The sequence below is a fragment of the Neophocaena asiaeorientalis genome, unplaced genomic scaffold (genome assembly GCF_003031525.2).
Source record: "Neophocaena asiaeorientalis asiaeorientalis breed wild unplaced genomic scaffold, Neophocaena_asiaeorientalis_V1.1 scaffold136, whole genome shotgun sequence".
NCBI classification, from domain to species: Eukaryota; Metazoa; Chordata; class Mammalia; order Artiodactyla; family Phocoenidae; genus Neophocaena; species Neophocaena asiaeorientalis.
The window spans coordinates 2,250,681-2,265,952 of NW_020185333.1; the positions used below are offsets into that span (position 1 = coordinate 2,250,681).

Genomic DNA, 15,272 nt, shown 5'->3' on the forward strand with positions numbered 1-15,272 from the left:
CAATTATAAACTGTCCGATCAACTTTTTTCTCTTGTCTTTTGCAAATCACCTTCTCACCTAAAACTTCTTTTTGGTCTTTCATTAGATAAAATGTTACTTCCTCTATGACATGATGTTTTCTGTGATAGATCTACCTGTGAATTTTGCTATATACTTGAGTTGGTCTTGCTTTACAAATACGTAGAATATGCAGATGTCCTTTTCACATTTTAATCTTCATAGCTTTTGAGGTAAGAGTTACAAAAGAAGTTCAGAGAACTCAAGTAATTTGCCCAACGTCCAACATGTAATAAATATTAGAACTGGAACTTGAATTCTGGTCTTCTGATTCTGAACCCCGTGAAGGTTACCGACCCTAGCCTGAAATAACTGGTACTTCCAGTATGGACTGACTCAAATTTTATGAAGAATAATTTTTTTAATATTCAAATAAGGTCTCTAAAAAAAGATAAGTTATAGCCATACATGTAAGAATTTATCTTCAACCTATCTATTAGTGCTTAGCAGAAAAGTAGCCCTTTTGCCTAGTCCATTGTAATATTTTAATAACATATACATAATAGACATTCCTTTAAAAGACAAAAACCCAATAAATAATATGGCAAACCTTGTCTACACAGTAGGAAATAGACTTGCATTTTATGGACCTCTATATGCTCTTGTTTGTCAGTTTGTTAAAACAGGAAAAATGGCTGGTATCTCTTCCAATGAACAGCATAATTCAACCATGTATAAACCTTTCCCCCGCTGCAGGCACAAATTCATTCTTGCTTTGGGAATATGTAGGTTTTAAATCTGAAGTGATCCTGCAAGTTACAGATACACAACATTTAAAACAATGTTGAAATTCTAAGTCTTTAACTTCAGTTGGCATAGACAATTTTGAATCTTCAGCTAAACTGGAAGCCATTAGTCTTCAGATTTCCTGTTATATTTGCTATAAAGCATCTCAAGAGATGGATTCCAGAATAAGTCACAGCACTGTGAAAAAAAAAAGAAAAAAAGCAAAATCATTTTCTTCCTTACTTCAGAGGTAGTAACAGATCTGAATTCATCTAACTCAAAATCTGTTTACAGCCGGGTGCGGTGGCATGCGCCTGTAGTCCCAGCTACTCGGGAAGCTGAGGCAGGAGGATTGCCTGAGCCCAGGAGTTCTGGGCTGTAGTGCGCTATGCCGATCTGGTGTCCGCACTAAGTTTGGCATCAATATGGTGACCTCCTGGGAGCGGGGGACCACCAGGTTGCCTAAGGAGGAATGAACCGGCCCAGGTTGGAAACGGGGCAGGTCAAAACTCCCGTGCTGATCAGTAGTGGGATCGTGCCTGTGAATAGCCACTGCACTCCAGCCTGGGCAACATAGTGAGACCCCGTCTCCTAAAAAAAAAAAATCTGTTTACAAACTCTTGTGAGTTCCATGTATGAAACAGAATGTCTTAATCTGTCCTACTTTCGCTCTCTTCCCCCAGCCTCTTGAAGTATTCTAAATCTGGAGATCCACATTATCGGATCTATGTCTTTCATGATTCTAAAAATTTCACATCTACTGTTTTGCCTTTTATTTTCCAGACTAAAAGTGTTTTTCTGTTTGTTTTGTTTTGTTCTTTATTGCAGTATAATTGACACATAACACTATATTAGTTTCAGGGGTACAACCATTCGATATTTGTATATATTGCAAAATGATCACCACAGTAAGTCTAGTTACATCCATCACCATTTATAGTTAAAAAATATTTTCTTTTCTTGTGATGAGGATTTTTAAGATCTTTTCTCTTAGCAACTTTCAAATATGCAATATAGTATTACTGTAGTCACCATACTGTACATTACATCATCCCCATGGCTTATTTTAGAACTAGAAGTTTGTACTTTCTGACCTTCACCCATTTCTCTTACCCCCAACCTCCACCTCTGGCAACCACCAATCTCTCTTCTGCATCTATGAGCTTGTTTTGTTGTTGTTTTAAATTCCACATGTAAGTGAGATCACACAGTATTTGTCTTTCTCTGACTCATTTCACTTAGCATAATGCTCTCCCACCCATGTTGTCGCAAACGGCAAGGTTTCCTTCTTTTTTGTGAATGAATAGTATTCCAGTTGTGTATACACAATGACCCTTGAATAACATGGGTTTGAATTCCATTTATCCATTTATATGTGGATTTTTTCTATGGTAAATACTATAGCATTACACCTGGTTGGCTGAATACAGGGATTCGGAGAAAATGTGGATATAGTGGGTCGACTATAAGTTATACTTGGATTTTCGACTGGGCCAAGGGTCAGAGCCCCTAACCCCTAACACTATTCAAGGGTCAACTGTATAATACCACATTTTCTTTATCCATTCATTCACCGAGGGGCACTTAGGTTGTTTCCATATCTTGGCTATTGAAAATAATGCTGTAACAAACATGGGAGTGCATATATCTTTTCGAATTAATGTTTTCATTTTCTTCAGATATATATCCAGGAGTGTAGTTCCTGGATCACATGGTAGTTCTATTTTCAGTTTTTTGAGGAATCTTAATACTGTTTTCCTTAGTGGTTGCACCAATTTACATTCCCACCAATAGTGCACAAGGATTCCCTTTTCTCCACATCCTTGCCAATACTTGTTATTTCTTGTCTTTTTGATAATAGCCATTCTAACAGGTGTGAGGTGATATCTCACTGTGCTTTTGTTTTGCATTTCCATAATGATTAGTGATATTGAGGATCTTTTCATATACCTGTTAGCCATCTGTATGTCCTCTTTGGAAATATGTCTATTCAGATCCTCTGCCCATTTTTTAATCCGATTTATTTTTTGCTATTGAGTTGTATGAGTTCTTTATATATTTTGGATATTAACCCCTTATCAGATATATAACTTGCAAATATTTTCTCCCATTCAGTAGGCTGACTTTTCATTTTGTTGATAATTTCCTTTGCTGTGCAGAAGCTTTTAGTTTAATGTAGTCCTATTTACTTATCTTTGCTTTTGTTGCCTTTGCTTTTGGAGTCAGATCCAAAAACTGATCACCTACACTGATGTCAAGGAACTTAGGGCCTGTTTTCTTCTAGGAGTTTTATGGTTTCAGGTCTTAACATATTCTTCTGCATGTGGCTGTCCAATTTTCCCAGCACCATTTATTGAAGAGACTGTCCTTTCCCCATTGTATATTCTTGGCTCCTTTGTAAATTAATTGCTCATATATGCATGGGTTTATTTCTGGGCTCTCTATTCTGTTCCACTGACCTATGTGTCTGTTTTTATGCCAATACCGTACTGTTTCATTACTATAGCTTTGTAACACAGTTTGAAATCAGGAAGTGTGATGCCTCCAGCTTTGCTCTTTCTTAAGATTGCTTTGGCTATTTGGGGTCTTCTATGGTTCCACACAGCTTTTAGGACTGTTAGTTCTATTTCTGTGAAAAATGCCATTGGAATATCTTCTGTTTTGCTTTTTATTTCCCAGACTACAATTCTGATTTCTTTAATTTGTTCTTTTTGTCTCAAAGATTCAATTACCATGATAATGTAGATCTTTTTTCATGATTTAAAAAAAAAAATCATCACCATTATTGTGTCTATTATTCGATCTGTCTTACTGTATCCATCCATATCCTTTCATCCATTTATCAGCATGGAAATGAACACATGGTTTCTTGGGATACGTGGACTTTTATGGAGACACTATGACGTTTATGGATACATGTATGGTGTATACCTGTATATAACACAGGTAAAATATTTTCTGCTATATTACTAATTCTCTTTTTGATAAAGTACAGCATTTTAGACTTTTTGACCAAAGCTGCCTACTTGAGAACAGTCCATAATGATTCTCAGTTATAACTGAAGTTACACATGTACAGTTTACAGGAGCGATACAAGTTGGATAGTCCACACACTAACTATGGCACCGTGAACTGATTTGCAACATTTCTGTCAACTCATATGATTTTCTTTTCTTTGTCCTTAAGACTCAGTTCTCATTTGCTTGAAAACCACAGAAACAATTATATTGTGCCTACTTATATATTTCTTCCATAACATTTATAAAAACAGACTGATCCCAGAATCAATCTTTAGGGGTCTTTCACCAATTTTATTTCTCTACTCAGCTGGGGCAGAGTTCAGACATGAAGGTTAGCACTTAACTTTTGCCAGCAGGCTTAAAGGCCAAACCCTGTTGGACTGCATGTCTACCCACACTTCCACCTTTCTCCTACCAAGATCATACAGGAAGATAAGGAAATAAAACCTGACTTACTTTATAATAATTATTCTGTGAGTAGGCCAAATCCTCTTTTGGAGGGATGTACTGGGACTTGGTCAAGCAAATAAAAGCAAGCAGTATAAATAACTCTATTTTCTGAATTGTGTTTTGAGAACTACAGAGTACAACCTGACAACTTCCTGTATGTTGTCACTGTGGTATGGTGAACGTTGAAGTTCTTGAAAGCCAGCAGCCTCCTGCATGTGTCTCAATTCTTAAGACCTTGAGTGCTGTGTGGCTTCTGCAGTGCCTTAGTCACTTAGTGATACAGTGGCAGTTATTCCAAGGTCATGCAGCAGAAAATGCTGGCACATCTAAAGAAGGGTATGCCTCTAAAAAGTACTGAGAATCTGATGGTTTGGGTTGTTGGCCTAACCCTGCCATTCACTGACTGACCTTTGGGAAGGAAAGAAACTAACATTTATTATGTGGCTAATGTGTGTATATCAGTCACAATGCATTTTATTTAATCCTTCTGTCATATTTTTTTACTCAGAAAATGAAATAAGTTGCTTTTTTAAAAGCCACTGCCAAGAAGTAGAGGAACCATGCAAAACCATGGCTGTCTGACCCTGAGGTCCATGCTTTTTTTTTTATGCTCTTTCTATTTCAGCAAATACCTCTATGTAACTCACTTCACTTCTCCGACTTGTAATCGTATCTGTGAAACAGGGATGCTTACTTTGTGGATCAATTAAGTGTTTTGAATGATCTAGTGACATAGCCTCCCCCAAGACCATCAGATAGCTCTAGTTGTTCTTAATGTCAAGCCACAATCTAGCTCAATTGATCTGGTAGCATACAGCTTATAGCAGTGTGAGACTACTGTTAGATGATTCCCTTGTTTTGAACACTATAATTCTACTAATGTAGCTCAAGAAAACATTGTCAGTTTTTCCCCAGTCCCATTATACTATTTAACTCAGCTTACAGTCAACTAAAACATTTTTTTTCAATAAATGCTGCTGTTAGGCCATAATTTGCCCATCTTATGTTTGTTTTGCCTTTTTAGAGGAAGTCTCACTTCCTTCTTATTAAATATTTAAAAGAAACAGATATATTTCTAAGCCAATGCTCAGGGCTCTAAGAAGAATTAGGATTTCATTCCTGCCCCTAGGAGTTTCCACTGTATATATGGGACACAGACAAATGAACAGGATAAATACTTGAATGTAAGACAAGGGGGAAAAACATTTTGTAGGAAAGAATGAAGATGGATTTAGACTGGCATGTTCATAATTACAAACAATTTAATTGTGATCTGGATTTGTAGGAAGTAGAATGACTGTTTAGAGGACAGTTTCATATACAACTGTTACTTGGTTTCATTATTTTCTCATAGAAACTATCATAGTGTCAAAGAAGTTAGAGTCAGAAAATCACAGGGAAGTGGCACTGCATTTCTGCTAGTATATAGGTTACTTACTATACCCAAACTGTACACTGAAAAGACAAACTCATGTTTCGTTGCTAAACCATACCTAATATCTCAAAAATTGCTGCTCAGGAAATAACCATCCTGTCTGCTACTGATGCTTAATTCTAACTTATACGAAGCATTTCTTCTTTGCACATCGTCCTTTAAAAGGAAAATTCTTATCCTTCACAGCCTGAATGAGCTTTCTACCATAAAGATGAGTTGTTTTTCTTTAGAATTGAGAAAGAGATGATAGTATCTTTACTATGGTTGTTGTTTAGGTGATTTAAAAAGTTTTCACTTCTACTGTGGTCTAGGGTTGAAATAGGCTGAGGTAGAAAGATCATGAAGATACTACAGCGAAGATTCAGCAAGAATCTGCAGAAAAAAGGAAGAACAGAGGGAAGAAAAAAATAAAAGTGTTGATGGGTTGTACCAATAAATTATGGCTAAGTGCATAGTCTTCCAAACTCCTCTAATTTTAAGTGATACCTCAGATACACTGATTTAATACTAAAGGTTGTTAGTACATAAAGTTATATGTTAGTACAGAAAGACAATTCAACTCTTACCTTACAGGAAACAACTGAGGAAAACATCCTTGTGTTTTAGTGTCAACAAATTTCTGGATCTGAAGGACTTGTTTTAAAAGATGTCCCTTGGAAGATTTGTCAATTTTTGTCAATACCATCTGTAGGAAAACAAATATTTAAGCATTAGAAATAAAGTACAGGTGACCCTTGAACAACATGGGCTTGAATTGCAAAGGTCCACTTATATGCAGATTTTTTCAATAGTAAATACTACAATATTACATGATCTGTGGTTGATTAAATCCACAGGTGTGGAACTGCAAATATGGAGGAACCCCCAATAGGGAGGGGTGACTGTAAGTTACACTTGGATTTGTGACTGAAAGGAGGGTTGGCGCCCCTAACTCCCACACTGTTCAAGGGTCAACTGTTATTTCTTACTCTACAGTTTTATACATTTTAGTTACAAATTTCAGTAACGACTAGGTGACCTATGCAAGTTTCTTAATCTCTCTGTACTTGTTTCCTCATCTATAAAATAAAAGCAATACCTCCTAAAGGAGTTGCTGAGAAGATTAAATGAGTTAATGTATGCAATATATAAAGCATACACTATATATGTTTGCTGTTTCCGATGCTTTAACTACATAGGGCCATAATATCTTTGATTCAAGACCAGTGAAAAGCACCCTGGAGCCATGTTTTCAATTGCCATATGCCAAATGTTTCATACGATCACTATATATCTTATGGTCTAAGATACAGAAGTGAATATTATTAGGTTGATCCATATAAAACTGCCAACTTATAATCATTTTTGAACTACATAATTGTTCTGCCTTATATGTAAAATTTAAAGGAAAAATTAGAAATCAGTCTAGTTGTAGGTTGTAGCCACTAGAGTTATATTCCAAGCTATATCGATATATAGTTATATTCCAAGTAAGCCTAGATTCTACTAGGTTCAACAGTAAATACTTTGAATAATTTACTTACTCAATGACAATGATCAATACATACTAGAGGAAGGTCAATGCATGGATGATTACAAAATCAATTAAAAAGTAAAAGCTTGAGGGCTTCCCTGGTAGCGCAGTGGTTGAGAGTCCGCCTGCCGATGCAGGGGACATGGGTTTGTGCCCCGGTCTGGGAAGATCCCACATGCCGCGGAGCGGCTAGGCCCGTGAGCCATGGCCACTGAGCCTGTGTGTCCAGAGCCTGTGCTCCGCAACGGGAGAGGCCACAACAGTGAGAGGCCCCCGTACCACAAAAAAAAAAAAAAAAAGTAAAAGCTTGATGTATCTGTCAGAGGTTTTCCTAGGGAATTTCTATAAAATTAAATTTCCTGACTAATCATTTATGCTTTTCAGTTATAAAAAAATTAATGATTGTAAATCAACTATACTTCAATTAAAAAAATATTAATGGCAGAAGGAGTGAGAAGCAGAAAGTGAAAGTCTTTTTTCATAAAGGCAAATATTTAAAAGGAGACATAATTTCTCTATCACAACTTCTTTTCCAAAGAAGAAAGGTTAATATTTCCTTAAAGTTAAAACGGAGAAAAATATATGATTCCACAAAATGGTATCTATGATATCAAATTAGGAGTACTATCACTGTCATTTAATATAACCGGTTGCATAATATTTGGGCTTCTTTTTTTTTTTTTTTTTTTTTTTTTTTACTACGTAGACTATGTTTATCAATCCTTTGGCTCCTCATAACCATAAATTATCTCTAATGTTTCACAGGGCTTTTGCAAACCCCAAGAATTCCATAACCTCAAGAATACTGAAAAGTTTCTGACTGGTAACATGGTTTGATTTGCATTAAACTCCAAAACCACTACATTTTAGTGGTTTTCTGACATTTTTTTGAAACCAAATTATAGTCAGTGGGCTCTTTTCCTTAGAGAGGAACTTTAAGACTGCCATTTTATCTGGAAAACCTACAAAGCAAAATAAATGTGGATACCAACCTACCAATCTGTATTCTATTCTAGGGTAAACAACAGTAAGAGCTGGTAAGATATTCTCATAAGAAATTTTGTTTTCCTTAAGAATATAAACATCCTACTATGTGTGCCGAAGCTTACTATATTCTTGTGATGTTCTTAAATTCCAGATTAGTTTAGCAAATTTTTCAGTTGCAGTTTTGTTTACATTCTGATAAGTACTATCTGCCAACCTGCTGATAAGGAGCTACAAATGAGTCTTAGCAAATATTTATATTGTCATTTAAAAAAAACCCAAAAAACAAAGAAATGCACTTAGGAACACTAAATGAACAGTTTAGAAAACTTTTACTTTGACTATAATTTTGAAAACTTAAAAGCTAGGACAAGGAAAAGGGAATAAAAGTACCACAGAACTTATTTTAATATTAATGGCTGATAATTGAAAAGATTGTTTAAAAGGTACTCCTTTATCTTTTGAGGAGGCAAGACCTACTCTTTCATTAAAAAGAGTGCATGTGCACATGCGCACACGCACATAGACACACAGGGAACTTGTATTTCTAATTGCAACTATGATTCAAAAGAAATACTTACCACATAAGGTAATGCAAATTCTTCACACATTTCTATGGCAATGTTGTCTGTTTTTTGAATTCCAACAACACTATCCACTAACAAAAATGTTCTCATCAAACTATAAGAATGCAGAAAAGAAGATTAACGGCAATATAAAATATACTCATTCATTTCTTTCCCCCAACCTTCACTATACTAAGAAATTTTACTTTGAATAATTATCAATTCAAAATTTTAAAACTTCTTTAAGCAAAAGGAATTCTCAATTCACTATGAAGTCCATCCTACAGTCCAACAGGTCTCAATGTTTACATTCAGTAACTAAATTAATATTAATTTATTTCAATAGCATATATTGAACATAAGATAATCTGCCTAGAACTGGATACAAAGATGAATGAGCCCCTTCCTCTAAGAGCTTGAACTCTAGTGGGAGAAAGAAACAGGAACCCAATTAACTATAAGTTACCATAAGAATGTCTAAATTTTCAAATATTACTTTAAGACTAACAGATAACAGAAACCAAACGTTATATTTTTCATTTTCTTTTGCAAGTATTTTATCTTAGTTTCTATGTAAAGCTACAACAAGCAAGATACTTGTAAACACTTTTTTATTCTTCAAAAGGTTAACATTAATTTTTCTATATCTTGTGCAATGCTTGAAACATAGACCTGCTACTTGACTACCTATGGAGATAAAAAAAGGTAGTATTTACAGAGGCTATGATGTCAGAAGTATTTTAAGGATAATCAGAATTTACTGAAGTTTATTTAAATCTGGTAAATACCACATTAACCAACATTTTTCATTTTTAAAAACAGCCAGCTTAGAGTTTGGTATAAAAATAAAGTCTGCTGAATTACTATTGATAGTCTCAATTTAGGAAAACAATTGAAATTAAGTTTAAGCTAACTTACAGGAAAAAACTAAGCAGGCAGTATATACCTTGCTCCTAAATACTGTATGGTAGAATATTAAGGGAATAAAGTGGACTTTCTAAAAAAGTCATTTGATAAAACTCAAGTGTTCATCATGTGTAGAATGTCCTAGTCATGAGAACTTTGGGGGGTTCAACATAACAATTATAAGAAAAATGTTTTTCTTACTTCTTTCGTTCTTTTAGATAGGTTTCTACCATGTCAACAAAATCTTCAGGTGCTCTATAGCCATAACCTGGCATGTCCACCAATGTAAAATATTTTCCAACTTTGAAAAAATTCATTTTCTTTGTGTGGCCCTGATAAAGTAAATGGAAAAATAAAAGCTTTCTTAAAATATGTCCTTTATATATTTCATGACTCAAAATATTTTCTGTTCAATTAACAATTACTTATTAAAAGCATAAAAGTATTCTGTATATAACCCTATGCTGATGATGATACAGGAAAAGAAGACAGAAGACAAGTGGCTGGAGATAAGCTTAGATGATACTACTACTTCCCTCCAATTCATTTTTTAAAGAGAATCTATATGATTTAAGAACTTTAGATTCCATATTAGAAATAACGTAGGCAAAATATTTTCAAGTCTTTCCTACTTCATTAGCTCCCTCTCTGTGAAAAAGTTATACTGTTCTAAATAGTACGACTGCATTAGTCAATATTCTCTGATGAACAATATAACTCCACTTTAAAGAAGAATGAATTATGGCACGGATAGGTTAAATTAAATGCCTACTATCAGTCATACAAGTTTGCATAACACCTAGATGCAAAGCCTGATAGTTTATTATGCCTAGACTATAACTTTCCTAAAATCAAGATGTTTTGCATGTTTTATTAGGTGGGTTTAGTGGTTTCATTAAGCATTTTTTAAAAAGCATGTACAAGTGTAAAATGTGCAACTAAAACTGATGTAAAGATGATAAAAAGTGGTTTATTCATGTGGTTTCGTGTCCACGGACATTATTAATCAGAAAAGGAAAGATTAACACAAATAACTTTAAAAGTCAATTGTTTAGAACTTAGAAGAATTATTTTCAGAGGAAAGATTTTATAAATGATGCTTAGGTTCCCAGGCAGCTTAAGTGTCTACCTATAGGAAAATAATTTTAGAATTACAGATTAAGAATGTCAAGAATACATTTCTTCCATTGTCCTCTCCCAGCAGAAAGGGAACAACCCTACCTAGAAGTGAGAGTTTAGCTGGGGTATTTGGTGAGGCAGGGCAGGAGGGAGTAAAGCTAGGAGGGTTAACAAATGACTACAATTGTCAGGGATCGTATCAGGGAATCAACCATAGGAAAAACTGCGGAGCAAGAGAGGACCAGTGAAGCCTCAGGGAAGGGTTCCAGTGCAAGGCAACAGGGGCAGTGAGCACTGGGTTGGTGTGAACATTTTGCCAAGGATAGATAATAAGGTGAGGAAAACTGAGGTGAGTTTTGAGGAGAGGATATCTTAAATATTGGTAGAGTCTGCATTATTGAGAAGGAAGCAGAGGAAATGAGAAAATGACAGAAAGCTACTACAGCAGGCTGGCTGGGATATTAGGCACAAAATTTGGCCCTGGGTAAACTGGGAATTGCCTGATGGGTGTATATATTTAAGTTAGCAAGGTATAAAAGATTACAGGAGGAAAAAATAATACACTTTAAAGCTGTTTTCTTTAAAATCAAAGTAGAAGCAGATGATCATTCTCAAAGAAGCAAATATAGAATGACACTAGAACAACTCTTTGGAAAAGACTGGACCAAGGAAGATTTCCCCAAGATACTGGCAAGACTACTAAAACAACTCCAGATACACTTCCTTTTCTTCAGAGAAATACACAGGCATTAATGAAATGTCTTACATTAGTACTTGTGTGAAAGAAATCACTTTTCTAGGAACTTAGCAATGATGGTTTCTTCTACCCCCTCAACATTTATTATTCATCGTAGTCAATTCAGAGATAGTTAGATATATTTTAAATTTTAACATACCGGTTTTTTGGAGACTCTAACTTCAACCTCTGGGGCAAGTGAAAATAAAGCCTTTATTAGAGAGGATTTTCCAACATTGCTTCTGCCTATAAAACACACCTTATACAAGCAAAAAGAAGATAATTGAGTACTAGTTTATATATATATATTACTATATAATGTATTAGCTGCAAAAATCTGTGAATACTACTCAGTCTTGCCTAACCATAAAAAGTGGCTTATAGTTAGTCAAACCTCAAATTCTAATAGACAGCTACTATCTACTAAATGATTTCAATGTGGCAGGTACTGTTTTAAAAGCACTTAACATATTTTCTTATTTACTTTTTACAATATCTCCATGAGACTGATAATATTCGTATCCTCATTTTACAGGTGATAAAACTAGAGGTAGAGAGAGGTTAAATAACTGGCCCAAAATTATACAGCCAGAAAGTGAAGAAACTGGAATCTGAACTCAGGGCATCTACATCCAGAACCTGTGATTTTAATTACACTATGCCACTCAAGAATATCTGCAACATTTATTAAGAATTCCATATTTATAAGGCTTTTTTTTTTTTTTCGGTACGCGGGCCTCTCACTGTTGTGGCCTCTCCCGTCGCGGAGCAGAGGCTCCGGAAGCGCAGGCTTAGCGGCCATGGCTCACGGGCCCAGCCGCTCCGCGGCATATGGGATCTTCCCGGACTAGGGCACGAACCCGCGTCCCCTGCATCGGCAGGCGGACTCTCAACCACTGCGCCACCAGGGAAGACCCTACAAAGCTTTTTTGAAGTTACAAACTAGACGCGTTTCAACAGAACTGGCTCTGTGTTTGGAACCCCATTTCCCCACAAAGTCTCAAAGTACACCATAGCACCATTATAATTACTCCTTTCTCTTGACCTTTCTTGTTCCAATTAAGCTTTTCTCCTTTAGTCTGAATGTGGAAAGCAACAAAATATTTCTAATATTAACGATTAATACACATGGCTCGTCTTTTTAATACAGTATTGAAGAGGGTACATTTCCAGTCAGTGCTTCTAAATGAGGGCGGTACCGCCCCCTGGGGTGTTTTAGAAATTTGTAAGGGCATTTTTGGTTATCAATAGGATTGGGTGGCATTTAGTGGGCAGGGGCCAGCAATGCTACACATTTTGCAAAACTGGGGTCAGTCCTTCAGAATGAATTGACTTGGGTCCTGCAAAAATTTCAAACGCTCTCCCAGATTAAATCCAATGATAATATACAGATAATAAAACTGAATTAAAAAGCCAATTACACAAAAAGTCCAGTAATTTAGAAAATTGAAAATCGATGCTATCTCAAAATCATTAAGTGATTTATGTACTCTTAAATTACTACAGCAGTTCTAAATATATTAGCAGAAAAGTTTCAGTGCAGTGGTACCGTTATCACAAGTATGTAAGGAGGTCAAAGCCTTCATTTACCAGACAGAACAAAATAGTAAACTGCAGGACATGAATAAAATGCACACTCACTGAATTTCACTTAAGTTGTTTTTTAAAATGTTATACATTATTGCCATCTATATATAAATTTTTTTTTGCCACGATAGGAAATTTAGATTGGGTGAAAATTACGTACTGATAAGAATCACTTCATTTGTGAAACTCCTATACTTTTCATATTCTTCACTTTGTCTAATTTGTCTCGGCATGTATTCTCTACTGCAATTAATTAGAAAAAAAGATAAATGGTTAAGTTTTTAAACGCCTTTTAAAGTCTTTTATATTCACTATCAAAATAATTAAAACTATATCTGCTTACTTTGTTATAATAATGATATGCGTCCACAGAAAGCTAGTAAATCTCTCCGGTCTGCTGACAAGAAAGAGATGACAGCAAAATCCCAGCCCAAGTCCTCAGCACCCGCATCCGGCTGCCGTTCTCACCTCCGGGCGGCGGAGGTCCGGGGCGTGGTCGAGACGCACGGCGGAGCTGAGGTACTCGATGCGGTTCCGCGAGGAAGCCGTGAAGACGCTCTCCGCCCTCGCGATGTCATCCAGGCTTGGGTTGAAGATCTTCAGGTGAAGGTCGGGCCTCGAGCCCGGGACGAAATGCCGCTCGAGTTCTTGCAGTGGGAACACGAGCTTCGTCAGTTGCTTGTTTGGCAGCCGTAGAACCTCCGCGAAGGCCTGGGACGTGCAGTAAGCTCGTCTTCCGCTCCCCAGCTCTGCCCCCATCGCAAACAGCCAGCCCACGTCAAACCACAGCCGGCGTGCTGCCATTTTCCTCTCCTAAAACCCCCGCCTCGGGCCTTCGTTCCGAAGGTCTGAACTGCGCGTGCGTGACCCCGCTCCCGTTACGCCTGCTGGGAATTGTAGTCTCCGCTGGCCTCGCTGGTTCCCGCTTAAGCTCTTCGCGTACAGAGAGCCGGAGGCAGGTGTTACTTCGCAGGGCGAAAAAAGTTCGCTGGGTGCCTTTCACACTCTAGCCCTGACACCTGTGCCTTTGACTTGTATGTCGTTGTGGGGAGGCTGTTTAACGATTTTCAGAGGTGAAGAGACATATCTGGCTGTGTGAGCCTTGAGGCTCAAATGAAGAAGAAAACCTGTGCAGCTCTGGTGGGTTTCAGGCCAGTTTGCTCTTCACAGTTTCTGGTTGTCTCACGGACGTTAACGTTGTACAAATCACTAGGAAAAACACTTTCTCAACAATGAAAGGGGCTGGTGAGAAATGTAGTTGAAAAAGCGCCTGTTCATATTTCATTCAGCCTTCTCTATAGTTGCAGGAAATGTCATTAAATTTTAGAGATTTCTTACAGAATAAAATAAAAAAAACCAGTTTGCACAAGTGTTCGAGTTGTTTCATTGAAGTTATGTAATGACATCTTATTTCAAAAGTTTCTTTTCAAAGCAATTCAAACCGATCACTGCTGGAATGGGAGATACAGGGATCATGACAAAATGAATATCTGTAAGATATTCCTGCTTAAAAGACGATGGGTCTTCTAAAACGTTAGCAGCAAACAGCATACCAATGTTAACGCACGGTCTTTTGAGCGATTCCCCAGGTTGTTCAGTGACTGATAAGGGCAATTCTTGAATTAATGTTACAGAAAAGTTAATGAACAGGACCAACGACTTGGAGAGTAGCCTGACCTACTGCCGGCCGGCTAATTTTTTGTTGATCTTTGCATTGGGCTTTGAGGCTTTCCTCCTTCCCCTAGTCTCTCTCCTCCAAAGAAAACACTTCATTGTAAACATCCAGACATTCTGGATATATATATTACCATGTATGTATTTTAACTCAAAATACTGTTCTAAAGCCTTTAAAATTTTTTAAACAATATATTTGGAAGTCTTTTTATATCAATACGTACCGACCTACATGATTTAAAAAAACAAACAAACAAACAAACCCTAAACTACCATAAAAACACAAAGTCCTCATTCACTCCAAGCACTAGTTAGATATGAGAGGGTGGCCTCTTCTCTTGTTATCATTGTTCACATGTGGTTTTCACATCATCATAGTAACATTTTCCTACATGATTGTTTTTAATGGAGGCATAAGTTGTTCACATGTGGTTTTCACATTGTCATAGTAACATTTTCCTACATGATTGTTTTTAATGGAGGCATATTATTCCGTT

General features: G+C 36.5%; 1 protein-coding gene across 3 annotated transcripts; it reads right to left on the reverse strand.

Moving 5' to 3' along the window:
* Positions 1-636: 636 nt before the first annotated feature.
* Positions 637-14,379, reverse strand: GTPBP8 (GTP binding protein 8). 3 transcript variants are annotated; one of them, XM_024735429.1, is made up of 6 exons: positions 13,570-14,379; positions 11,675-11,773; positions 9,861-9,991; positions 8,769-8,868; positions 6,257-6,375; positions 637-982 (listed from the first exon to the last, which is right to left on the reverse strand). In XM_024735429.1, the coding sequence occupies exons 1-6, from the start codon at positions 13,903-13,905 to the stop codon at positions 892-894; spliced, it is 876 nt and encodes a 291-aa protein (XP_024591197.1). In that variant the 5' UTR covers positions 13,906-14,379; the 3' UTR covers positions 637-891. The 3 variants fall into 3 exon arrangements, with proteins under 3 accessions (XP_024591197.1, XP_024591198.1, XP_024591196.1); XM_024735428.1 differs by lacking the exon at positions 637-982 and adding an exon at positions 5,352-6,062; XM_024735430.1 differs by lacking the exons at positions 637-982; positions 9,861-9,991 and adding an exon at positions 5,350-6,062 and having other exon boundaries at positions 11,675-11,703.
* Between the last annotated feature and the right edge of the window lie 893 nt (positions 14,380-15,272).